This window comes from Amphibalanus amphitrite, unplaced genomic scaffold (genome assembly GCF_019059575.1).
Source record: "Amphibalanus amphitrite isolate SeventyFive unplaced genomic scaffold, NRLGWU_Aamphi_draft 000323F_arrow, whole genome shotgun sequence".
Lineage (NCBI taxonomy): Eukaryota > Metazoa > Arthropoda > Thecostraca > Balanomorpha > Balanidae > Amphibalanus > Amphibalanus amphitrite.
In genome coordinates this window covers 473,136-497,882 of record NW_024881818.1, presented here as the reverse complement: position 1 = coordinate 497,882, position 24,747 = coordinate 473,136, and the positions used below count along the sequence as shown (strand labels likewise).

General features: G+C 52.0%; 1 protein-coding gene across 2 annotated transcripts; it reads left to right on the top strand.

Annotated features, from left to right (window-relative positions):
- Positions 1-69: 69 nt before the first annotated feature.
- LOC122388459 (metastasis-associated protein MTA3-like) lies at positions 70-24,559 on the top strand. 2 transcript variants are annotated; one of them, XM_043379563.1, is made up of 14 exons: positions 70-454; positions 1,970-2,037; positions 2,712-2,805; positions 15,348-15,580; positions 16,355-16,581; positions 17,109-17,208; positions 19,221-19,409; positions 19,724-19,949; positions 20,383-20,838; positions 21,303-21,506; positions 22,263-22,364; positions 22,541-22,611; positions 23,113-23,261; positions 23,845-24,559. In XM_043379563.1, exons 1-14 carry the CDS (start codon positions 427-429, stop codon positions 23,924-23,926), a joined length of 2,229 nt encoding a protein of 742 aa, XP_043235498.1. In that variant the 5' UTR covers positions 70-426; the 3' UTR covers positions 23,927-24,559. The 2 variants fall into 2 exon arrangements, with proteins under 2 accessions (XP_043235498.1, XP_043235499.1); XM_043379564.1 differs by lacking the exon at positions 70-454 and adding an exon at positions 665-707.
- The last annotated feature ends 188 nt before the right edge of the window (positions 24,560-24,747 follow it).

Genomic DNA, 24,747 nt, shown 5'->3' with positions numbered 1-24,747 from the left:
GCTCCTTGGTCTCTTCAACCCAGTTGTAAGGGGGCGCCACCTGGATTCAATTGCATGGCTGATTGCCGTTACGCACGGTGTCGTAAAATGGCCGTTGGTTTCTCACAGCGGGAGGGTTGTCACGGGAGGATTCGCGCGGTGCGGAGTGCACAGCTCGGAAAGGCTGGAAACCAGTGCAGTTTGTTGTCCACTAATTAGCCTCGTCACCCGTTCTGCCGTCCGCCCGATGATCGCCTGGGGCCTCGTGACGTCACGGAGTTTTGTAAATGAGAAGGAAACACAGAAAATGGCGAAGTTGCTGGTGTTACGGATGCTGTGATCCATATTAATTACGGTGTATCGCGGACTTGCGGCGTATGGTGGATACAAAAAATGGACTGAATATGTGTGTTAAGTGTTGTTCTTCCGTGTAGTGATCTAGATGCAATGGCTGCGAATATGTATAGGGTTGGAGGTAAGTTGAATTGTGGGCTTATTGTTTGTTCTGCAAGGAGCGTGGGTTGGCGGTTAAGCCGGTCGCCAGTAAATGGATGATATTTGGTCAATTAATGAGAATTATAGGATGTCCAACACAAAAACATATCAAGAAGGGTGATCCCATGCATGCTATCTTGCCATTTTGTTGAAATGAGAGTCATTGCAACAAGTTTAATTGCATTGAGACGTTTGTGGCGCGGATTGTTTTTATTTGAATTATTTCATTTTTGGTAAGATTTTTTTGGTATTTAAGGTATTTGACGGTGATTTTTATTTCATATTTTCTCTACAGTCTGCATGCACAACTAATTCCATCACCTCAACTTGGAGTTTGAGCCAAAAATGTGCCTATTTTGATCCTGCCTTGTTTTTGTAAATCAGCTGCCTCGTCTTATGATCACTTCAAAATACTTTACCGAAATGGGCAACTCAAATTTGTCATTGAGGCATAGTTGCCCTAAAATTCATTGACAATTTAGAACAAGCTGCAGTAAGACGTTTTTGTATGATGGATCACAGCTCCATGAGAAAAAAAAACTAATGTTATGGAAGCTGTTTCAGCTTATGGTCGTATGCTATCATTGCTTGATAGATGCCCTTGCATGTGCAACCTTTCATTAAAAGACATGTAATAGTAAGAAAAAACTGGAACAACCTTATATGCTTTTTGAAATGATATCTAATAGATATAAATTTATTTGTATTGGTTCGTCATACTTTTGATTGACATTGATCAGCAGTGAATACAGCAGTAAATACTGCCCATGAATTAAGCTGTGAGCATATCATGTGCTGTCCTTCTCAGCATATCACATTGTTTTGGATTAATCTATTTTTGTGTGAAAGATTTAGCGATTGGTCCAGAATATGTTAGCGTACCCATGCATTATGCATCTGCAAATCATTTCCATCCAGCCAAGTGAGCTTTTGCTAGGGTGCCTGTAGAAGAGGAATCCAAGTAGGTATTTAGGTGTTTGAAAGGGGACGGCTTGCTTCTAATACACTTATGTCTTCAAACTCTTGTATTGAACAAATAAATTGAATGGTGTGACTAAGTGCATTTTGACTTTCAAATGTTTCCTGGTCTTGGATTGATGTTTCCAGAAACTGGCTTGGAACATCAAAGTCGTATGTTGGGACCAGATCCATGCCTGATTGGCATTGTTTATCATTTGCTGTGTTTATAGATTGTGTATGTTCATAACAGATGCATTCTAGTTTATCCCAAGTAGTTATGACCATTGCTGGCCCTTCACATGTTCTGGTCATCTAGCTTGTTCAGTGTACCGGATTAGAAGAACATCAGAATGTTTGTGGAGGAATTTCAGGTATCACATACTTATAACCTCAGATATGAGAAAACCTAAGTTTTTAAGTGATGCAGAGCTGAATCTGATACTTACCTTTGGTGCATGTGTCTGGTTCTAGTGTATCCTGATCATTTCAGTGATCATGTGTTGACCCAAAGTAACCATTTTGTTTTCTTTTTCAGACTATGTCTTTTTTGAGACATCCTCCACCTCACCCTACCAGATACGTAGGATTGAGGAATTGAATAAGGTCAGTATTGTTACATGTTAATGTATCAGCACCTCAAATTGTCATATGCAATGTGATATCAATAGGCAGGTATGTGAACTGTGAATGGTATGAGCATACTGTGTGCTGTTGTATAGTATCAGAGGCGATTTGTGGTAGCTCACTTGATAGGGTGCAGTGCTCTCGGTGGTGGGTCATGAGAGCCTAGGTTCGAGCCGCTTGACATAATATGACTCCTTCAGGGGATGGTCTGTGGTTGGTAGGAGCAGCTGTAGCCAGTCCCCCATCGAGTGGAATGGACTGTGTTTTGTTGTGTGGGCCCGCTTATCTTCTTTTTGATGACTTGCGATCTCCTAATCAAATTGGCTCAGTTTGAATGATCGGGAGAAGTTCTGCAACGAACACTAGCGTTCCCGTGTCGATATACAATATCAGATGGCTGCGACTGCTACCACCAACCGCTGACCATCCCCGTCAAGTGCTCTCGTACACCGAGTACCGAAACGACTCGAACCCGGTTTCGTGAGTCCGCTGCTGTATTCCACGAGAGGGGCAACATTGCTATCTATTTTCCTCTTTGTAACAGGTGTTTGCTTGGTGACATTGCTTATTGGTGTATTGTCAAAATATACCTATGCAGTGCTTTTCACAACCTAGATGAACACCACATGCCTAACACCGTTTTTGTTTTTCAGACTTTAAATGGCAATGTGGAAGCCAAAGTGATGTGCTTCTATCGGAGGAGAGATATCTCCTCATCCCTCATCTCATTAGCTGACAAGCATCAGAGTAAGTACCTATAACAGCTTTCTGTTTAGCTGAGAGAGAGAGAGAGAGAGAGAGTTCATGACTCGCTGTCGTCCAGTGATATTTTCGTGTAGCGTGGTTGGTGTTTGTTATCGCAGGACTAAATAGTGTTATTAGCAATGAAACAATAACATTTTACAATGCTAAAGATATGCCCCAAAATGACTAAATATTCTTTCCATCCAACCAGAAATATTCCCAGGTGTCACTAAGAACATCTTTAGTCAAAAATGCTGCTCAGATTACTACCACATCGCCACATGCGCGTGGTCTGATAAGGCTGGGTGTGCGGGGTGCACCGCTCCTCATGCGTATTTTTCGTTTAGCAGATGGGCTTGACTTTTCATTAGCTTGCTTACGGTCTGTTAACCCGCGACCTGGTGGGGGGGGGGGGCTATTTTTTGCCCCCCCCCTCGAGACTTTTCGATATATCTCCAGAACCTCTGCGCCGATCGTCACTAAACTTTCAGTACCCTCCCGGACACCAATTTTACACATGGTGACCAAAATTTTTTCCAAAGGCTATGATAGGTTGGCTGGAAATGACGTCAGAGTGACGTCATGTTCTGCCGTTTTTGACCCAAAAAAGGGTTTCGCGGGAAGAGCTGTCAGGCCTATAGCTTTGCAAATACAGAAAAATGATTAGGACATAAAAACTGTAGAATTGACAGGGCTACAAAACTGCTATCTCGGATTTTTGAAATTTTTGGATTTTGACCCCCAAAAATAAAAAAAAATATTTTTTTTTTTGTATATTATGATCGAAAAAAATGAATTTCGCAAAAACCGGAATATATGTGATAGTCCTTACCGCCTTCCATCCACATACCAAATTTGAGATTGATACCTCTTTTTTTTGGCGAAGTTATAGCGAAAAAAACTTCAAAATTGATGACGTCAAATTTTCAAACTCAATTTTTAGCAATTCTAGACCCCGTAGCGCAAAACAAAGACCGCCATTAGACTCCCCGTGACGAGCTGCATCGAATCAATACCCATTTTATGCAAAACTATCAACTTTAAAATTTGACCTTTTTGGCCTGACCTTGACCTGACCTTGACCTGAACTTCACCAGAAAGTGACCTAAGCCGTACCTGATAGTCTTATAACCAACACCATTGAGTTGGAAATGAAAAATTGGCCATAAAACATGCATCACACAACCTTAGTAAAGTTGGGCTCATGTGACCTGACCTGTGACCCTTGGTGACCTGACCTGTGACGTGACCTGGTATTGTCAGTGACCTCTAATAGCAACATATCTACTAGGCAACTGACGCCCTATCGCTGATTCTCGACAAAATGCGTTTTCCTCGGTGTTATAGCGCATTCCCTAGAAGACCCGTGAACGGTGAAACATTTCATCTTTGACCTGACCTGTGACGTCATCGGTGACCCCGAGGTCAATGAAATTTGGTTTCCTTCGACAAATTTGACAGGCCTTTCGAACGCCGTTTGAATTTTGCGGATCGACCAGTAGTTTCGGAGATACGAGGGGGGGGGGCAAAAAATAGCCCCCCCCCCCACCAGGTCGCGTTATAAACAGACCCCACCAGGGCGCCGGTTAATCTGTCCAGTTGAATACGAGTTCATAAAACCGTAGTCCAATCGATATCGAGTTTCCATGCGTCGTGCGGTTATGCACGATGTTTCGGGGCATGATTTGCGGTCTCGCTAAGACAAAGTTACGATGTGAATAGGGAACATTCGAGCATGCTTACCTAATACCTACCTATGTCAGAATGACAGTGTGTTAAATGTTTTTCTCTTTTTTCTAAAGTGATATTAAAAATGACAGTAAAACCTTGTTCATAGCCCCGCAATGTTTTGCATTCGAGACAAAACATTGGTAGTGACATTTTGGGAAAGTATAAGCATAACTATAAAATTATAGCTTAAGCGATAACTTTTAGGCTATAGCTGGAAACCACTCTTATTTTATCGATTTTGCTTGATATACATTTTAATAATCTCCATTTTGAAACATCGTTATCGTTACGTATCCTTCGGAAGTCTTGCCAAACTACTTTCGTATATTTCATCAGTTAACAACTGAACCATCTTGTAAAGCCATAAACTTTCCTATGAGTGAGCGTGTCCTTTTCGTATGTCCTGTTTTGGTACCTGTCATCTGATAGTGAGACGTCCTCAGTCGGATTTGTAAAACGGCTCACAGCGCCGACCGTTTTCCTGCCCGGCTGGCATTGCACGACCACTGTGCTGGCTGCGCCCAGAGACAGACAGGCCGCCTGGCTAACTGGGGCCTGCCTTCGGCGCGGGAAGGGATCGGCATTAGCACGGCGTGCCGCTCTATCGGGGCTAGCGGAAGCCTGTCGCTGTAATTAGCTCCTGCCAGCGGTGGCAGCTCTTCTCTCAACTGCTCTCTTCTTAGGAGTCCTTTGCTTACTTTTCTCTTACGAGACGCAAGGATTGCTACCCAATTTTAAGGCTTTGATCAACTGGTGACCTGAAGGTTAGATCATCGATGCCAAGTTTGGGGTCCGGCTTTTGCTAAATAACGTCACCAAAAAATAAAAATGGTCACGGAGCTGCGATTTTGCGCCATCGTGCTCTCCTGATCAGCCGTGTCGAAAAATGCCTTTTTCGTTCGGGGAAGATCTTTGGTGTTAACATTGTTGATCGTCCTTAGGTCAAGGTCAGGTCGAGGCTGACCATGCCAATAAACATGCGAGTTGGCCAAGGACGGTCATCTAATGATCTAGGACATTATCCGATTGGGCAGCTCACTCTGAGTTTGTTAGTGCCTTTCCCCAGTTCCAACTCTTGCACTCATTGACCAGGAGGTAGGTATTGACATTGGCCACAAACGACCTTATATTGACCACACAAGGCTCCAAATGCAATGTTTAAGGATTGGATCTTGCCAGATAGGTATGCAATCACGGTACCATGTGCTTAACCCGCGACCTGGTGGGGGGGGGGGCTATTTTTTGCCCCCCCCCCCTCCAGACTTTTCGATATATCTCCAGAACCGCTGCGCCGATCGTCACCAAACTTTCAGTACCCTCCTGGACATCAATTTTACATATGGTGACCAATTTTTTTTTTCAAAGGCTATAATAGGTTGGCCGTAAATGACGTCAGAGTGACGTCATGTTCTGCCGTTTTCGACCCAAAAAAGGGTTTCGCGGGAAGAGCTGTCAGGCCTATAGCTTTGCGAATACAGAAAAATGATAAGGACATAAAAGCTGTAGAATTGACAGGGCTACAAAACTGCTATCTCTGATTTTTGAAATTTTTGGATTTTGACCCCCAAGAATCAAATAAATTTTTTGGATATAATGATCGAAAAATCCAAAAAGTTTTTTGAATTTCGCAAAAACCGGAATATATGTGATAGTCCTCACCGCCTTCCATCCACATACCAAATTTGAGATTGATATCTCTTTTTTGGGGAAGTTATAGCGAAAAAAACTGTTCAAAATTGATGACGTCAAATTTTCAAAGTCAATTTTTGGCAATTCTAGACCCCGTAGCGCAAAACAAAGACCACCATTAGACTCCCCGTGACGAGCTGCATCGAATAAATACCCATTTTATGCAAAACTATCAACTTTAAAATTTGACCTTTTTTGGCCTGACCTTGACCTGACCTTGACCTGAACTTCACCAGAAAGTGACCTAAGCCGTACCTGATAGTCTTATAACCAACACCATTGAGTTGGAAATGAAAAATTGGCCATAAAACATGCATCACACAACCTTAGTGAAGTTGGGCTCACGTGACCTGACCTGTGACCCTTGGTGACCTGATCTGTGACGTGACCTGGTATTGTCAGTGACCTCTAATAGCAACATATCTACTAGGCAACTGACGCCCTATCGCTGATTCTCGACAAAATGCGCTTTCCTCGGTGTTATAGCGCATTCCCTAGAAGACCTGTCAACGGTGAAACATTTCACCTTTGACCTGACCTGTGACGTCATCGGTGACCTCGAGGTCAATGAAATTTGGTTTCTTTCGATAAATTTGACAGGCCTTTCGAACGCCGTTTGAATTTTGCGGATCCGTCCAGTAGTTTCGGAGATACGAGGGGGGGGGGCAAAAAATAGCCCCCCCCCCCACCAGGTCGCGTTATAAACAGACCCCACCAGGGCGCGGGTTAAGATCGCTTTGAATTATTATTTCTGGTGCTAAATGAAACAGTTTCTATATTTACCCTATTGCCTTAGAATGGTAGGCTAACATGACCTACCTGAACTAAGATGACCTATGAAGCATCCGAGATATAGAAATTGTGTTCTTGGTAAATATTATTTAATTCCCAATTTAATTTTATCGAATCGCCTTCTTATTCAGCTTTGACGATCTCTTGAACGCCGTTTGGCTAAGTGGTCAGAGTTGGGTTATTGGGAAGGGCGTATACACACCCATCCCGGTGCGTCGATGTGTTACGATTGGACATTATGTCTCACGCTTTGGGAAAATGCACGCTCTTGTTGACGTGCCTCGGTGCCTGCATGCACGTGCCTTCGTTGAGTGGACGTTTGACCCGAACTAAGAGTTATAAGCGCTGTCTTAATCATTTTTGATGGCATCTCGAAAGTCGTTCGAAGTCCCGTTTCCGGTAAAATGACCAAAGAAATGAGGAGGAAGGGGACGTCAAAAGTTCCTCCCCGCTTCTAGATGTGCGTCAGTCTTTCCATAAGCAGCCGATAAACCCGGCAGGCGGTGGGCCTCCCGGCCACCTTCCGCGCGGTGGGGGGGGGGGGCATTTTTTGCCCCCCCCCGTATCTCCGAAACTACTGGACGGATCCGGAAAATTCAAACGGCGTTCGATAGCCCTGTCAAATTTGCTGAGGGAAGCCAAATTTCATTGACCTCGTGGTCACCGATGACGTCACAGGTCAGGTCAAAGATAAAATGTTTCACCGTTCACGGGTCTTCTAGGGAAAGCGCTATAACACCGAGTAAAACGCATTTTGTCGAAAATCAGCGATTAGGCGTCAGACGTCTAGTACATATGTTGCTATTAGAGGTCACTGGTCATACCAGGTCAGGTCACAGGTCAGGTCACCAAGGGTCACCACGTGAACCCAACTTTACTAAGGTTGTGCAATGCATGTTTTATGGCCAATTTTTCATTTGCAACTCAATGGTGTTGGTTATAAGACCATCAGGTAACAGTTTTTACGCTTAACTTGGCCAAAAAAAAGAGTTATCGATCTCAAATTTGGTATGTAGATAGAAGGTGGTAGGCAGGGCTGCGGAGTCGGAGTCGGAGTCGGAGTTGGAGTCGGTCGGAGTCGACAGTTCTGACCGGAGTCGGAGTCGGAGTCGGAGTTGGTTTTAGAAACCGGAGCCGGAGTCGGAGTCGGAGTCACCGAAAAATCCATCGACTCCGCAGACCTGGCAGGGCTGCGGAGTCGGGAGTCGGAGTTGGAGTCGGTCGGAGTCGATAGTTCTGCCCGGAGTCGGAGTCAGAGTCGGAGTTGGTTTTTGGAAGCCGGAGTCGGAGTCGGAGTCGGAGTCATTGAAAATCCATCGACTCCGCAGCCCTGGTTGTAGGGACCAGACCTAGGGACTATCATATATTTTGCGTTTTTTTTCGAAATTCAAAAAACTTTTTGGATTTTTCGGCTAATAAATTAAAAAAATTAGGGGTCAAAATAAAAAATTTCAAAAATCCGAGATAGCAGTTTTGTAGCCCTCTTAATTCTACACCTTTTATGTCTTAAACATTTTTCTGTATCTCTAAAGCTATAGGCCTGACAGCTCTTCCCGCGAAACCTTTTTTTGTCAAAAATAGCAGAAATGACGTCACTCTGACGTCATTAGCGACCAACCTATCAAAGCCTTTGGAAAAAAAATCGTCACAATGTGCAATAGCTTTTCACGGGAGGGTACTGAAAGTTTGGTGACGATCGGCGCAACGGTTCTGGAAATATATCGAAAAAACTAAAGGGGGGGGGACAAAAAATGCCCCCCCCCCCCACCGCCTGGAAGGTTAAAACTGTCACACATGTTTTTGTCATCGTATATTAAATTGGCTGCTGTGAAACATGTAATGGATTTTTCTTTCGAAATTTGATACAGATACCTAGCAGTAACAATTCGTTACGAGTGTTCATGATCTGTCTGATCATCATTTGCCTACACAGCTTTAGCTATTTTTTTCCTCTGCATGTCTGAGGTTCCAGCCCAAATTGTTGAAACGATGTGCCTGTCCTTTCTGCAAATTTAGATCTAAGCCTTTTGCGAGTAAGTGGGACGAAGTGAGAGGTGAGAACTGTTATTTTTCTATGCCCCCTGCCAATCGGCGGAGACCCCTGAAGTAAACTGTGCGTTTTTGCTAATTCCCTGTAATTTTCAAGCAATAATTTTCTTTTAAAATGACGTACGAGTTGCAGCCAATGTGTATCCAGTTAATTTTGAATGCTATAATCCCTGCCTTTAAACCCGTTTTAAGTAGCTCGTTTTGTCCCATCGCCCCAATGCAGAGTCATCTTGCTGACACCACTGACCGCCGACTGGGGCGTACGGCGCGGCGCCGTGAGGTGAGGTCATTGGTCGGGCTCGGTGCGGGTGCGCCCGGGCGGCTCCTCGGGCGGCGGGAGTGGGCCTGCACCTTCCGGCAGCTCGCGGTCGGCCGGAGACGCCATCAGTGCTGCTGGCCGGCCGGTTATCGATCTGCGGACGGGCCGCGGGCAGGACACAACGGGTACAACAGATCGCCGGCCTGTCCACCCTCCGGGCGCGACAGGTCGGGGTGGGAGTGAGCGCGACCGGGGGCACCGGAGCTGCCGGCGCGCGCGGCCACCTCTCCAGCGGGCCATCACTGTCGGCTAATTATAGCTCAACCGGGCCGGAGACGGGGCTCGACAGCGCGGCCAGCCAGGAGGGAGGAGGGGAGGGGCACCGCGCGTACACTGCCTAACATGGACCGGTGGTCAGTGCGCCCGGCCGGCCGCGATGCAGCGCCAGAGGGCGTACCCCAAAGGAGTCGCACCGCTTTTTATCGCGCTTCCAAGGCCGCGCGGACTCGGCAGTGGTTCATCGGAATACTCACTGACCCCTGCTCTTTATCCCTTCTTATCAGGCCCGCGAATGCTCTGGAAGCTGCCGTGCGCCCGCCCGAATTCAGTGGCGAGACCGACCTCCTGGCGAGCACCGTCGGGAGTTTGATTTGTTTACGTTAGTCGGGTGTCGAGTTATTCAGTCTTTCATAGTTGGGCGTCTATCAGCTGGAATGTGGTGGACCTTACAAATCTGGGCTAATGTTACCGGCTTAGAGAATTCACAGTGATTAGGCAGAACACTGTCTCTCAAACCGGCGATAGCGGTGGAGTTCTAGTACGAAAATTCCGGTCGTAAATCAGCTCTTGGCAACAGGCGCCGGAATTCAGGATCGGACCTCAATATTTTGCTGATGCACCATCGATTGGGTTCATGACTGGTACTTGACTGATGCTCTCAGTCTCAGCTTATCACCAACCGTATTGTTTAGCTCCACAACATTGCCATTTGGTCGAGTTAATAGAAACTTTATGAAAGGGGTGCTTGTGGTTAAGCCGGGGCTTAGGTTTTCTGTTGCCCGATTTGAATACTAATCCGCCGAGTGAAGCCTGCTATGAGCTGCTGCGGTGAGCCGGCTCCTGCGGTGCGGTGATGCCGCAGCGCGGTGCCGTGTACCCGGTGCCTTGCTGGACCGGCGCGGCCGGCCACGTCAGCTCGGCGGCCCGCGAGCGACAGCTGTAGCGGCCGGAGCCGGCCGGCGCCCACCGGCCCACACCTGGCGGCCGGCGGAGACGGAGCGCGCTGCGCGACCGCCGCCGTCCCCGGCCGGCCGCACCGCTCTCCGGCGCGGCCCAGTATCGATCTCCGAGAGCGCTCCGCCGGCCGGTTGACCGTCGCAGCTGCCGCCGCCGCTGGCCGAGACCGCCCTCCTGGCGCCGCCTCTGCCGCCGCCGCCTCCACAGCGGCGCCGGCGGCGGCCAGCCCCGCGCTTGTGTCCGCCTCTGCGGCACGCTGTCCTGTCGCCTCCGCCCTTGCTCTGATTGACGATCCAGCGGGAGCCGGCAAACAAGGTGACGCTGCGCCCGCCAGCCCTATCACCACCCGGCGTTCCAGCTCGGATGCTCAGATGCCCCCGGTGGCTACCGATCAACATTGCCGGATGTTGATGGGTGGGGGGTGAGGAAGAGGTGTAAAATCCTGCAGTTGGTGGACCATGGGCTGCTGAAGAGTGGAGTTGGCGCCGAAAGAGATACGGTTGGGCGCCGCTGAGCTGCAAACCATGTGTCCAAGAACCCGCATATCATCATTATAGAGATTCGGTTGTTATGCTCGAGTTTTGGCACGACTTTTCGATGTAGTTATTCGACTTCCTTCATCTTGATCCATATCATATCCATCTAGACCATCCAGACTCCCAGCGCGCTCAGCGTCGGATCGCCGTTGCCGTGGTGCCCGCCGTTGCGGAGTGTTGGTGTCGACGGTGGCTGGGTGTTTACTTCTTGGCGCCCTGGCCGGCAGCGAGCCCCAGAGTGGGAGAGGGAGAGAGGTCAAAACCGGACCGACTATTGATTCGATGACTCCGGCGTCTTGTGATGACGCAACGGAGCCGCCTCCGGCTCGGCGGGGGAGGGGGGGGGGGGTGCGTTCAGCGGCCGCCTGCCCCCGTCGGTACTGAACAATGACCATCGCTCATCGGTCGGGCATCCCGGTCGGTTTGGCATACCGGCTCATTTGGGCCGATCGATAGAAGCATGGGGTTCTTGGCATGGTCGTGGGTAGTGGGCTCGCAATGTTCTTTTTCAGGGTATTGTGCAATGACGGGGAAGGCTAGTATCAAATAACGTTGCGCGGGGCGCTAATGAAGCAATGTTTTTATGTTATGTTTCGTATATGGTGTCCTATCGTGTTGATGGCGATTCGTGTTTGCTGAAAATCTTACCTTCCAGGACTACTTAGTACTTACTGTGACAATTTGTGTTTGTGAACTGCTGTTCGTCGCCGTTCGAGATGATGATTGTTGTTGAACCTGACGGTATAGCTGATGTTTTTGCACATTGAGATCGGTCCGGTCAGCAACTGACTGAATTTCTCGATAAAATTTGATTTTGTGGTAGGGTTTAATAGTTTTCCGAAAGCTTCCTCACTCGTATTAAACTAAGCATTTAAACTTTTTGTATCATAACCTACCTAATTATATGATCAGGGATCCAATCGAACCATCGTTGGACTGACAGCAGTGGTGTAGGCCGAAGTTGTGCCCAGCTCCTCGCCGGAGTTGTCGGGAAAGTTTGTGGATGGTTCGCGCTGTTCCTAGGGGACCCCACGGCCAACCTTGGTCTCGTCACTGCCTGCTGCCGAGTGCCGCCCTCTGCCCTTGTGTGCCCTGTTGTGGTCGGCAGTCCTTCCATGGCCGAAAGGGTATCAATAATCAGTAATGCCCGCGACACCTCCCGAATAGCTAGTTCGAGTGGAGGTCGTATGTGTTATCCCATAGGAAGTTAGAGCATAATTTCTTGCGGTGTCCATTACAGTCGATATCCCTGGAGAAGTACAAGAAAGCAGTTACTACTTGTGTCTAGTATGCACTTTGATTTAATTAATGTCCTACCAATGTTGGTAAGTGTTTATCAAGAAGCCTGAACGCCGGTCTAGCTATGAACCTAAACAGTAATATTGCGAGCTGTTGCGTAGGTGTGTGCTGCTCTGGGTCGTGTTCCATTTTAGTTTCGTAAAACATTATTTCGGAATTCCAGCTGCTCTGTGTGCATCCTCCCCCATGTTGAAGCCTCTCACCTGTTGAAGCGTCCCTGCTTGATGTCTGTGGTCTTTATGTTAGCCCTTCAGAAGGCAACACGTCGCTTTTTCATCGCCTTCGCCTCTGGAAATCGATCCTGAGCACAAACATGATTGCTATAGCTCCGACGCCCTCGACTTTGAGTGGCTGGGCCTTCCCAGTGCCTCCCATAATTCCACCGGCCAGGCGACCAAAGGTTTAGGTCGCACCCGCATCACACAAGGTAGATAACGATTCAGGGTTCTAAACACCAACATACCCTCGCGGGGAATCGACATGGATCCTCAACTCTGCCCGTAGTCACACATGAGGAATGGGGCGAGCGTTTCGAAGGCCAGCAGTTGCTCTTTGTCTGCTCTTTTTCTATCGGTCCTCGTGCTTGGGCTGGTTCCTTACCGGTGCATTGGCGCTTTTTTACTAATGAGGTTATGATCTAATTAAGCCGAAGATAACCTGCATGTTGTGTCCTTCTGGGAGATGTTTGGGGACAACCCAGGTATTCACATGTCAGTGATACCCATTACCCGTCCCTCATGCCTCCGAGCAGCTTGGCGCGGCGGTTTGCGGGCCGGCACCCTGCAGTGACCCGGTGTGCGAGTGGGCGGCCGGGTCGGGCCATCACAGTGCACGGACGGACTGAGGTCAGTGCCCGCCGGCCGGCCGGCACACGCCGTCGACAGTTCCGGTGTGCCGGACCGGCCCGTGTCGGTCCATCCGAGCCGCGGGCGCCGCAGCCCCGGCAGCCGGCAGCCAGCGGCCGCCGGCGGTGGCGTCCGACCCCGCCTCGCCCGCTCACCAGACACCTTTGTGTGGACCGCATTTGGCGTCGTCTTATTTAGACACCTTTGTGTGGACCGCATTTGGCGTCGTCTTATTTTGGCGACGGATGGCCGCGAACCCCCGTCTGCCACCCCCACTTCCATCGGCTGCCCACCGAGAAACTGATGCACGACAAAAACAATGAACACATGCGCCGACGGCCGGTGTTGGGTCGGGATTTTTCCGTGATGACTCGTGACAGACGTCTGTCGAGTATCTCGGCTCGGGAGTGACGGCCTGCCCGGGCTCACGGCGGCGCTGGGAGTCGGTCGCCATGATCGGATTGCGTGGTCGGCTGCGTCGCCGGCCGAGCAATTAGAGGCGGCCGCCGCGTCGTCGGCGCCGGCCGGCCGACGGACGGTCTGGGTGCCTCCGGCGCACCGCCGGGGACCGCGGGAGGTCACGGTCAGCTCGGGTCGGCGGCACTGCTCGCAGGACAGGGGATCGGGTCAGGTGATGAATGGGCCGCGCACGGCCGGCGCCGGCGCCGGAGACGGGCCGGGATTAGGGCCAGGACCGGTTCTGGCGTGCCTGCCGTGATGACAGGAGAACGGAAAACCCGGCCGGCCGGCCGCCGCGAACCCTTTCCGTACGAATCCGACCTTGCTCCTTTGCTGTGCTTTGGACTAGTTTGGGCCGAGCTACACTTTCACGTCTGTGAACGGCTTACTCGCGTAGTAACTCGACATAGTAACTCGACATAGTCTGTTCAGTGGGACTTAGAGCGTGTGTGACCCCTTGGCTGCGACCCGTCATGCAGCGTTCCTGCCCCGGTTTTCCTTCCGGCGGGCGGACCCTTTTCCCGACCCACCCTTCCGTATGTCACGGACGGCCCAACCGAGGCCTCCCGGCCGGACCCATTGAACCCATCGCTGCCGTACCCAACAGCAGTGCCGTGGTGATACCGCCCGCCCGCCCGCTGTGAAAGGTGCAGCCGATCAGGTCCCACAGGTGGCGCCCTCTACGTCGTACTTTATGGCAGCGGCCTGCAACGCTTTCTCGTCTCGCCACTAACTTCCGAGTAAAATTGGGGCAACTAAAACATTTTACCATCATCTCCAGCAGCCTAACTTCAGCTATGAAGCTTGTTTATTGGTTCTCTGTGAGTCTGTAAGACATTGTAGCGACAGCCAACGGTATGCGACTTCTTCGTGGGCTATCGGGCTGCTCGCATGGTCTGATCGCATCACTTTCCGAAAACAGAGCATCTCGGAATGAGTGGGGCTGGTTTTCAGCGGTCCTTGGGCCGTCCGGCCAGCCGTGCTGCAGCGGCTGGCCGGACGGCTGATGGAGAGTTCCTCGGGAGGTGTCGTGCTAGCGTTGTGTCAGTCTCAGTATGACGCCAGCGAAGGCGACTGGTGGCGTGGTAGACATGAAGGAATGGGGCATAGCGACAGTCTGTAGGACTGTCGGATTGAGTCCTGTGGTGTATAAGGCTAGTGATGGTGGGATCTCTAGTCCCTACCACAAATGTGCCATGTGCCCAATGCACCACTACCAGATTCCGCAACGTTGTGTCATCACTGCTGTGTGCCCCGTGATAATGTATTCCGATCTTCATCCATGCATACGCCGGTAGAGCCTTCATCGCACCCCATGACTAGCTGACTGGTCCAGGCTTTCACCCCTCGTTCGCTTAGCCTTAGCTGGCTTAGCCCTCCACCCCTCTGTTCGATATATTACTCACATTATCTGTAACATGTTATATTCTGTATCGCCATTCACAACTACCGATCACGAAACACGACTACTGACGGTTTGGTATCCTTTTTAGTTCGTCCATCGGTGTTTGAAAATATGTATCGACGGTTTGGCTATTGATCGCACACTAGAGCTGCTTTTCGGCTGTGTCTGACGGCCACCAGTGTCGACATCAGTGTCCGTCAACACCATTGTCAGCATCTAACCACGGCTCTCTCCTGTTCACCCAGGTGCCTTAGAGGAGGAGGGTGGCAGCGGCAGTGGCGCCGGCAGCGGCGCCGGCGCCGGCGGAGACCGCGAGGGCGGCGAGTCGGACGCGGCGCTCCAGCGTCACCTGCTCAACCAGCGCGAGCTGTTCCTGTCACGGCAGGTGGAAACGCTGCCGGCCACCCACATCCGCGGCAAATGCTCCGTCACACTGCTCAACGAGACAGAGAGTCCCGAGAGCTACACAGGCAGAGAGGTAAGAGTATGGGAGAGCTACGCAGACATAGGGGTGAGAGTATGAGAGAGCTGCACAGGCAGAGAAGTGAGGATTGAGAGAGCTATACATTAGGCAGGCAGAGAGGTGAGGGACGGAGAGAGCTACACAGGCAGAGAGGTGGGGGACGGGGAGAGCTTCACAGGAGAGCCACACACTACACAGGCAGAGAGGTGAGAGACGGGAGAGCTACATAGTCAGAGGGGTGAGGATTGAGAGAGCTATACAGGCAGAAAGGTGAGTTTGAACGACAAAGGCATTGGAAATGACACTGGCGAGCATTGGCAGAGCCACAGGAAGAAATGGTTGTCGTTCGTTGAGTTGAGATAAGGCAGGGGCAATGTTAACTCACCAGGAAGTGCTGTGGGCCATATAAGCGAAGGTCGGGAACACTGCGCTGAGCTATCACTGGGCAGAGTTGAGTACTTTATGGGTCGGTCAGAGATCCACGGAAGGTCGTTAAGCGTTTTGTTGGATTTTCAGTGCCGGTCATTGCCTTTATTGCGCTTGGAAGTGATCCACAAACACCGAGATCTGACACGGTTTGCTGGTTGGGAAGACATCTCTAACCAAAACGATTATAGAGCGAAGGACGCTTTACTGCCAAGTGCCAACCAATGCCGTCCTCCTTTGAGCAACATGTTGCTTAAATATCAGTGCTGTGTTCTCCTTGCCCCATTCTCTTTCGAAGTGCCTACTGTCTAACTCTGCCGCCGTTGAATGCCCATGTGTGTGACACGCTGTCCTCCGTTCCAGAACTGTTTCTTCTACTCGCTAGTGTACGACCCTCAGCAGAAGACGCTGCTCGCCGACAAGGGCGAGATCCGCGTCGGCGGCAAATACCAGGCGGACATGTCGGTAGCGACACTGAGGCCGCCCGGCGAGCCCGACCCGCGCCGATCCAAGGACCTGGAGACGCTCGTCTGGACGCCCAACCACGACCTACCCGACCGACAGATCGACCAGTTCATGGTTATCGCCAGGTCAGTGCAGTAACGGTTGGGGTAGAGCGGCTGCGTGGTCTATGGTGTGTTATTGGGGGTGCTGGTTGCGTCGGCAGACGGAGAGGAGTGCTAGGTGTTGTTGGGTTTTGAAAGGATAGGTTGCTGGGTTGCTTGCTGTGCCAGGAAGGATGGTTTTACTCTCCGGTGTATCCATAAGAACTGGGTGTTACCGAAATCGCGCGACGCTGGCGGTCGTTCACAGAGCTGGGGTGAGGGTGGTCAGGGACCCGCGGCTCGGCTGGGGTAGTGCAGCGCAGTGCTGGTGGATCACTATCATCGATGCATCTGACCAAACCCCGTGTCCAGTGTCCTGCTGGTGGTGAGCAGCGGACCGTGCGAGCTGTGCTGTCCTGTGCGTGTCGTACATCCGGTGTTAGCAGCCTGCGTTTGCAGCTAGACACACGCCCACTTATGCGGCCTTGTATCCCGATGCTCCCGGTGGGCCCGTGTTCTAATGTTGCGTTGCGCGTTGTGTGCGCCCTGCTAACGAACGGCTCCACTCACAGGTCGGTGGGGACGTTCGCGCGCGCCCTGGACTGCTCCAGCTCCGTCAAACAGCCCAGCCTGCATATGAGCGCTGCTGCCGCCTCCCGCGACATAACGCTGGTTAGTCGCCGCGTCACCGTCGACCGACCGAGCGGCCCAGCTCTGTGTATCTCTGTGTGTCTTTGTCTCTTTGCGTCTCTGTCCCTCCTCTGTCTCTCCCATCAGATGGGACCTATCTACCGAGCTGTCTTCAGCCTTCTGTCAGGGGCAATTTAGTGTACCTCTTCGTCAGGCAATCTTTCGTTTTCGATGCACAGTTTTGACAGGGTTTTGTCATATTTACAAGCATACAGGGTGTAACGAAATTATCCGGACATCTTTCTTCGCGCTGTAATTAAGAAGCAAGACATTCTGATATTTTCCCTTTTGAATTATTATATAGCCACCTTTCATAAGAGCGCAGGTACACATTTTTGGAGCATTCCAGCCACTGGATTTTCCAGCACAGTGGGTTTCATATAGAGTAGCGCCTTACTAACCTGTGCCCGCAGTTGGGCGGCGCTGGTGGCGGGTGTCCCCTCATTCATCTCCTGATGGACAATAGTCCATGATATATCGACGGAATTGCATGGGAACTATTTCCAAGCCATAGCCCTTTAGCCCAGAAGAGCAAAAAGGTCCTCTCGGCATCACTTCTCATTCTGCTAGGGACTTGAAGGTGGTGCGCCGCCCCGTATGAAGACTGCGCGGCTTGAATCAGGTATCGGTACACGTTCAGAAACCGAGCCATCCTGTGCCGTCTGGTTGAGTGGCTCTAACCAATCGCTAGCCAGGATGTTGCGCCGGTAATACTCGTCACTGATAGTGGTTTTCTGTGTCGTCATGAACAGCTTGAATATTACACAGCAGCTGAACATGCTCCAGGTCTGGATTTTGGCCGGATGTTTGACGCCGGCGACGGCCGGCACATTCGAGCTGCTGGCAGCCCACACATGGCCGATTTGACGGTTCAACGGGTATCGCAGCTCGAACAGCTTCCCATCCGACCAGGTCACCTCATTCGTGTCTTCCTTCGACCAGTGGACACGCCCTGGCCTGAAGCCAAAGGTGGTGGACTGGTTGTTTTCCCGTCAATTTCATTGTCTTTTCCAGTTTGAAGGGCAGTAAAACCAAGCTAAAGGGCGGGTAACGGTGAATCATGATGTGGGACCTCTTATTATCTACCTTGGTAAGAATTCGAGTCAGTATGCGGATTAATTGGTGCCGTTTCCTTGTCGCTATCTTGACAACTCTCCTCACCACTTGGCAAAGGGCGCCTTTTGCGATCGAGGCCGGGCTGAGTCTGCCACCAAGTCCCAGCTTATTACGCCTCAGGCAGATGTGCTACTGGCTGCTGCTGATGTCCAGCTGCTGACAGACCAGCTTCTGGCTCATGCCACCATGCCACCAACACGTAGCCTTACTACGAAACGAGAGACTGTACTCCTTTCTCTCCACTGCCGTAAACGAAAACTATCAAATGAACCCGTCGGCGACTCGACTCTTACTCAGAGCAAGAGTCATTTCGCAAGGTCAGGTCACTGCTGAGTTGAGAGCAGATACCAGAGGTATGCATTCATCCAATTTTCCAGCTTCTGACATTAAAAGAGAAACTGTGCGAGCAGATATGGCGAAAAAATAGATGTCCGGATAATTTCGTTACACCCTGTACGTTGTATTGAGTTGGATTATTCAAGTTTGAGGAAGTTTGCTTACTTACATGGTAAACGCCATGGCGTATGCCATTAATTGGCATTGTACAATGTACGCTGACATTCCTAGCTGGACCGCAGTGGCAACATTTACCTCGTGATTGTGTATTCAGTGTGTTTTGCTGATGAAACGTGGGGTGAATTCGTATGCGGTCATTCAGGTCACTTCGTTATATTTAGCTACCACTACCTTGGCATTCTGACTCACCTTGTGCTGTTTTTTTTTTTGCCTGCGGCGACGCGACTGCTTCTTTGTGCTTTGTTGTCTTTCTCTGACTGTTCTCCCGCTCTGCCGGCCTGTTTCGCGTCGCTGTCGCACCCTCCCCCCTCCCTTCTACTGTCTGACCGCTCTAACTCTACCTGTCCCCCTGTGCCGGCTAGTTCCACGCTATGGACGTGCTCCATAAGAACGGCTACGACATGTCGCGCGCGCTGGCCTCGCTGGTGCCCAGCAGCGGTCCCGTCCTCTGCCGAGACGAGATGGAAGAGTGGTCCGCCAGCGAGGCCAACCTCTTCGAGGAGGCGCTCGAAAAGTACGGCAAAGACTTCAACGACGTCCGGCAAGACTTTGTGAGTAACGGCAGATCGGAATCATTGGTGTTTGCTGCACAAACGATCTACAACAGTGAGAGGCGGTTTTCTGTATTCGTGATTTGATCGCCTTGGTCGTTTTAAGTCTCGTTGAGCTGAATGTCTTGCCTTTCTGTAGAGGACTGCCGCTTAACCTCTAGGATGTACCAGTGTCAGTGCACTCATGTCTCCGTTCTTCAGCATTCATGGGCGCTCACATCCACAACTCCTCAGTGTGTGCTGCACTTTACCAATGCGCACACTATGACTTACCATGCTGTGACTTACTGTGACATGTCCCGCTCCGTCCCCAGTTACCATGGAAGAGTAACGCCCAGCTGGTAGAGTACTACTACATGTGGAAGACGACCGACCGGTATGTGCAGCAGAAGCGCGTCAAGGCTGTCGAGGCCGAGTCGCGCCTCAAACAGGTCTACATTCCAAACTACAACAAACCCAACCCGGCCGCGCTGAGCAACGGCAAAATGGTCAACGGCGCCGGCGGACCCGACTCGGGCCGGCCCTGCTCCGGATGCTCGGGTGAGTCGGAGGGAGATGATAGTGGAAAACGGGGCCGATAATAGTGTAGAAGGGCCGCCGAGCGTTGGGAAGGAAGGAACTGGCGAGGGAAGGCAGTGGTAGCCTGGTGTGTCTGACATGGCAGTGACTTTGGGGAAGTTTGGTGTTGACGTCTTATGCCGTGTAGAAGTTACTGGGCCTACCCAGAGTTGATAAAGCTGCTGAGCAGGTTCACATTCGCGTTTTATTCAGTTGGATATAGTGGAGCTGAGTTGTAAAAAATGTAACGCTTTGCTAAAGAAGTTTGTGATTCGTTCGCTTGACACACTTGTGACGTTGTCCGCTTTTGTCGGTATGATATAATTGCCATTTCTCTGCCACCGACCGCTGCCCTGTCCCTAGTCGTTCCACCTTTGCTGTTCGTGTGTAACGTGTCTGTCTGGCCCGCCCCCAGAGACGCACTCGGCGCAGTGGTACTCGTGGGGTGCCGCGCACCTGGGCGGTCGGCTCTGCGCCGCCTGCTGGGACCGCTGGAAAAAGTACGGCGGCGTGCTCAAACCGAACGTGGAGGAGGGCGCCGGCGCCGAGCGACCGCCCTCTGCCGGCGGCGAGAGCGAACACTCGGCCGGCTCAGCCTCGCTGGTGAAGCTGCACCGCTGTCCGGCGTCCGGCTGTCCGCAGGAGTTCCGCCAGCGCGGCCAGCTGATCCGGCACGCGGCCAACGCGCACGGCCTGCTGCTGCCGGGCACGGGCAGCACGCGGCCCGTCACACGCACACGGCCCAGCTTCTTCCTGGCGCCCACGCCGATGACGCGCCTGTCGCGCCGGCTGTGCCGACACCTGATAAAGCCGCGGCGCGCCGCGCGCACACCCATCCACGCCATCAACGTGGCCGCCATACGCGCCGAGTGTGAGTGGGCCGGGAGGGGCGGGCCGGCAACCAGCGAGCTGCCTGTGTGGAGAGTAAAGCCATGCCAGACGGTTAAAACGAAACGTGTCCGGCGTGATATTTTATCTCTTGGAACATTCATAACTTTTGCTAGTGTTCTGTTTTATGTTAGTAATCGAGTCAACGTGTATGTTTGTCGTCGAAAAACAATAATGCGACGTCTAGTGTTGTTCTGGAGCTAAACGTTTAAATATTTCAGTTAAAGCCTGCCTTGCATTACATCCATGCATGTCATGACGTCTTTGTTACCGTTTGCACCGAGCAGGCAGCCAGCTGAAGTTGGAGCGAGTAAGGTTTAATTCTACCGTAAATTCACCCCTGTGTCTATATTGTTGCTACAGATGCTGATGTCGGAGCGAGTGGGTTGGTTCTTTAGCCTGCCGTGTAGCTGAGCTGACGTCTGTCCCCTTGTGTTCTCCGAGCAGGCAGCCAGCTGATGTCGGAGCGCAGTGAGGAGGAACTGCAGGCGCTACTGCAGGCGCGCTGCAAGCCGCGCGACCGGGGCACGGCGGCCGCCATCGGGCCCAAGCTGGGCCACCAGCTGCAGCACCCCGAGTGGATGGTGCCGGCGCCCGGGCCGGCGCCGCAACCCAACCGCGTCGCCTTCCCCAAGCCGCCCAAGGCGCCCGGTACGTCGTGCCATGGTAGAGCTGTGTGCTGCCATGGGAGTGTAACAGTCGGTATAGGGTTGGGCGGTCTCTCTCTCTCTCTCTCTCTCTCTCTCTCTCTCTCTCTCTCTCTCTCTCTCTCTCTCTCTCTCTCTCTCTCTCTCTCTCTCTCTCTCTCCCCTCCCTCCCTCCTTTTCTCTTCGTCATAGTTTACTCCTTCCTTTCCTCCCCCTCGCTCCTCTGTTTTCTCCGCATTCCTATCCTCCATCCCTCCCCTTTCTTCCTCCGTGGACTGTCGCCAGCCTATCGCTTCCAACTGGCAGTGCCCACGGCGACCAGAGTGGGGCCCCTGTGCCGGACTGGGAGCCTCATCTCGTGGCGTCATGTCACGTCCTGCCCTGACAAGTGTACTGGATCCAGGCGTGACGACGCCTCTCGTCATGTTCGGGAGAAATCTGTTAACACTGATTCTGGCGTGATGTGCGGCTTAGTGTACGAACTGGAGCGGGCAAACTCGGAACAAAGGACTGCTTTGTGTTTTTGTGAAAGTTAGGTCGGCAGAAAATACTGCGTCTTTCTGTGCTGCTGTACAGTTTCATTAGGGTTGAATAATATCAAGATCAGTGAATATCACAATCGTTATATCAAGTTTTTGAATACAATTACACAGGGATGTTTTAGAGATGCGTATTCATTTTGTCTTTAGCCCACTGTTCCTTTTAAACTACATCACCTAAGTAGCGACCGCTGACCTGGCTTGTTTTTGCTGTTCGACAGACGGCAGTCTCATTTACACACCAGTCGAGAGCAAGATCCAGCTCAACTCGAGCGTCACACTGATGAGGAAGCGACCTTACGAGGAGACCAACGGCATCGATGGTATGTGGGGGAAGGGACGGTGTTATAGACAGCCGGGGAGAGGACAGCTGATGGCTTGGCCAGTCAACCAGGCAGGCATTGCTCGTCGTTGTGTGTATATTCCCAGTGACAAAATCTGCACTTTATCTGTGTGGTCGCTCGCAACTGACCACACGCCGTCCGTGTCTGTGTTCCAGTGAGCATCTCGAAGCGTCCCCGCGACTCTGTGTCGATCACACCGATCCCGGCCCCCACTGCGGCGCCACCGGTGAGTGAGCCCGGCCCAGTGAGCCTGGGGAGGCCGGGAAGGGAAGGGTGTGGGGTGGTCTGTGAGGGAGTGGTCAGATCACACACCGCCGCGGCACCGCCGAGTGCAGGAAGGATACAGACAACCAACCCGTGCACATTGAAGTGCAAAGCCAGTTGCAGATGATGCAGTTGTCCTTTTGGATCGTCTAGGGGATCGTTTTTCCGTTTTCTTGAGAGTAAGCTACCGTGCGCAATGCTGTCCGATATGGTTGAATGCGATGTTTGGACTAGTTATTCACGATTTTGTGCCTAAGCCGTTATAGGGAAAATGTGCCATAGCTCGTCGAATGGCCCCCATTTACAGCTTGAGCTATCACGGCCGTGTTTTTCGCCTTACTTCGACATGTTCATCGTGATTCCAACTAACCAGTCCTGTTAAGCCAACTTCGCCGGTTTGTGTGCTGCTTGACCAGCTGACATCGTTCCTCTAACTCCTCTCGCTGACAACCTGCCTGTGCAGCCGGCGGCCCCTCGCTCGGGGAACCACGTGAACGGCGGCGGCCGGGCCAAGATCGCAGCCGTCACCCGACTGGGCGGCGGACGTCAGAAGGTGATCCCCTTGGCGGACGCGCCCGACGACGTGTTCCACGTGGCCAACGCCAATACCAAGTGAGTGACGGAGACGGGAAGGGGATGAGAGAATGTGGGAGTGGGAACAGGGTTTGGGTAGGGGTAGGTGGCCAACGCCAATACCAAGTGAGTGACGGAGACGGGGAGGGAAGGGTCAAGAGATGATGGCAAGATGATGGAATGTGGGAGTGGGAACAGGGTTTAGGTGGGGTTAGGTGGCCAACTCCAGTACTAACTCCAACTGAGCAATCGAGAGCTGGGGGAGTGATGAGGGAGGGGAAAGTGTTTGGGTGGCGTTTGGTGCTTTGTCGCGCTGTTTTGGAAGATGCGATAGTGGATATCTGCCTAGGATAAGACGTTTCGTTTCTTGAGATTGTTTACCGGGTATTTGGGGAATGTTGATGGTGCATGTCTGTTGTTGTGTCTGTTCGTACCCTTCGGCGTCGAGTGTGCCATATTCACATCCTGACATTGCTATCTCACTGCGTCCTTGTGTAGGATGTGCAAATTCAAGTTTTGAGCTATGTTATTTCCCAGAAGAATGACTTCGAAAAAAAAATATAGTTTTCATGTAGCACGTCCCATGACTTCTGGTCCCGACTGACCGTCTGCCCGCCCGCAGGCGGATGCGCCGCCGTCTGACGCCGCCGGAGCTGCGCCGAGCCGCCCGCAAGCCGTGGCGGCGCCTGGCAGTGACCATGTGAACGAACTCGGCCGCCGCCGCCGCCGCCGCCGGCCGAACCGCCACCGGACGCCGCCAGTGTACAAAGTCTCGCTCGCGCCGGGTCAGCCGGCCGGACGGCGCCCGCGCGCGGCGCGCAGGTGTGCCGTGAGTGTCAGCCAATCAAAACACGGACTGGACCGGGACGCCGGCGCCGCCTCCGCCGCGTCGCGCGCTGGCCGCGTGTGTGTCACCGTCACTGGCCGCCGCCGCCGCCGCCGCCGCTGCCGCCGCCCACATACACCACCACACCACACGTCACGCCGCCCCCGAGCTGTTTTGTTTGTTCTCTACCGAAATGTGTGCACGTGACCGCGATTCTGCCCTGTGGACACCGTCTGGGTTTCTGGCGCGATGGTCGCCACTGTTTCTCTGTGCTCTGTCGCTCCTTGTCTCTGCCCAGCCCTCTCTGCGCATCGCTCTCTCGCTCTCTCTCTCTCTGCGTTCGCGCGCCTCCGCCGCCCGGTGGAGGAGCGCGCGCGTGCGCCGCGCCGACACCGATAGGTTTACGTCTGGACGCGAATGTTCGGCCGCACAGCGCGCGTGAATTGCTATTTATTCCAGCTGTCATGTCATTTTTATCTCAGTAATAAACAGCTAGTGTTCTTGCCCGGGACGGTGGAGGAGTGTTTGCAACAATGAAGGGTACTCTTGCGTGTCGTGCAGTGCATGGACAAATGCCACGATTTTAGTGAGTTGAGAGGAAGGGTTGTGCTCAAGTTGTGCAGAGTGACGGTGCACGGTCGGGACGGGGCCGCACCGTCCGGGGTTAGTAGGGAGACTGGGCCCCTGTGACCGATACCA

Coding starts and splice junctions, on each gene's coding strand:
- LOC122388459 (XM_043379563.1), top strand. CDS start 427: ATGGCTGCGAATATGTATAGGGTTGGAG. Junction 455..1,969: donor GAATATGTATAGGGTTGGAG/GTAAGTTGAATT, acceptor TTTCTTTTTCAG/ACTATGTCTTTTTTGAGACA. Junction 2,038..2,711: donor GGATTGAGGAATTGAATAAG/GTCAGTATTGTT, acceptor TTTGTTTTTCAG/ACTTTAAATGGCAATGTGGA.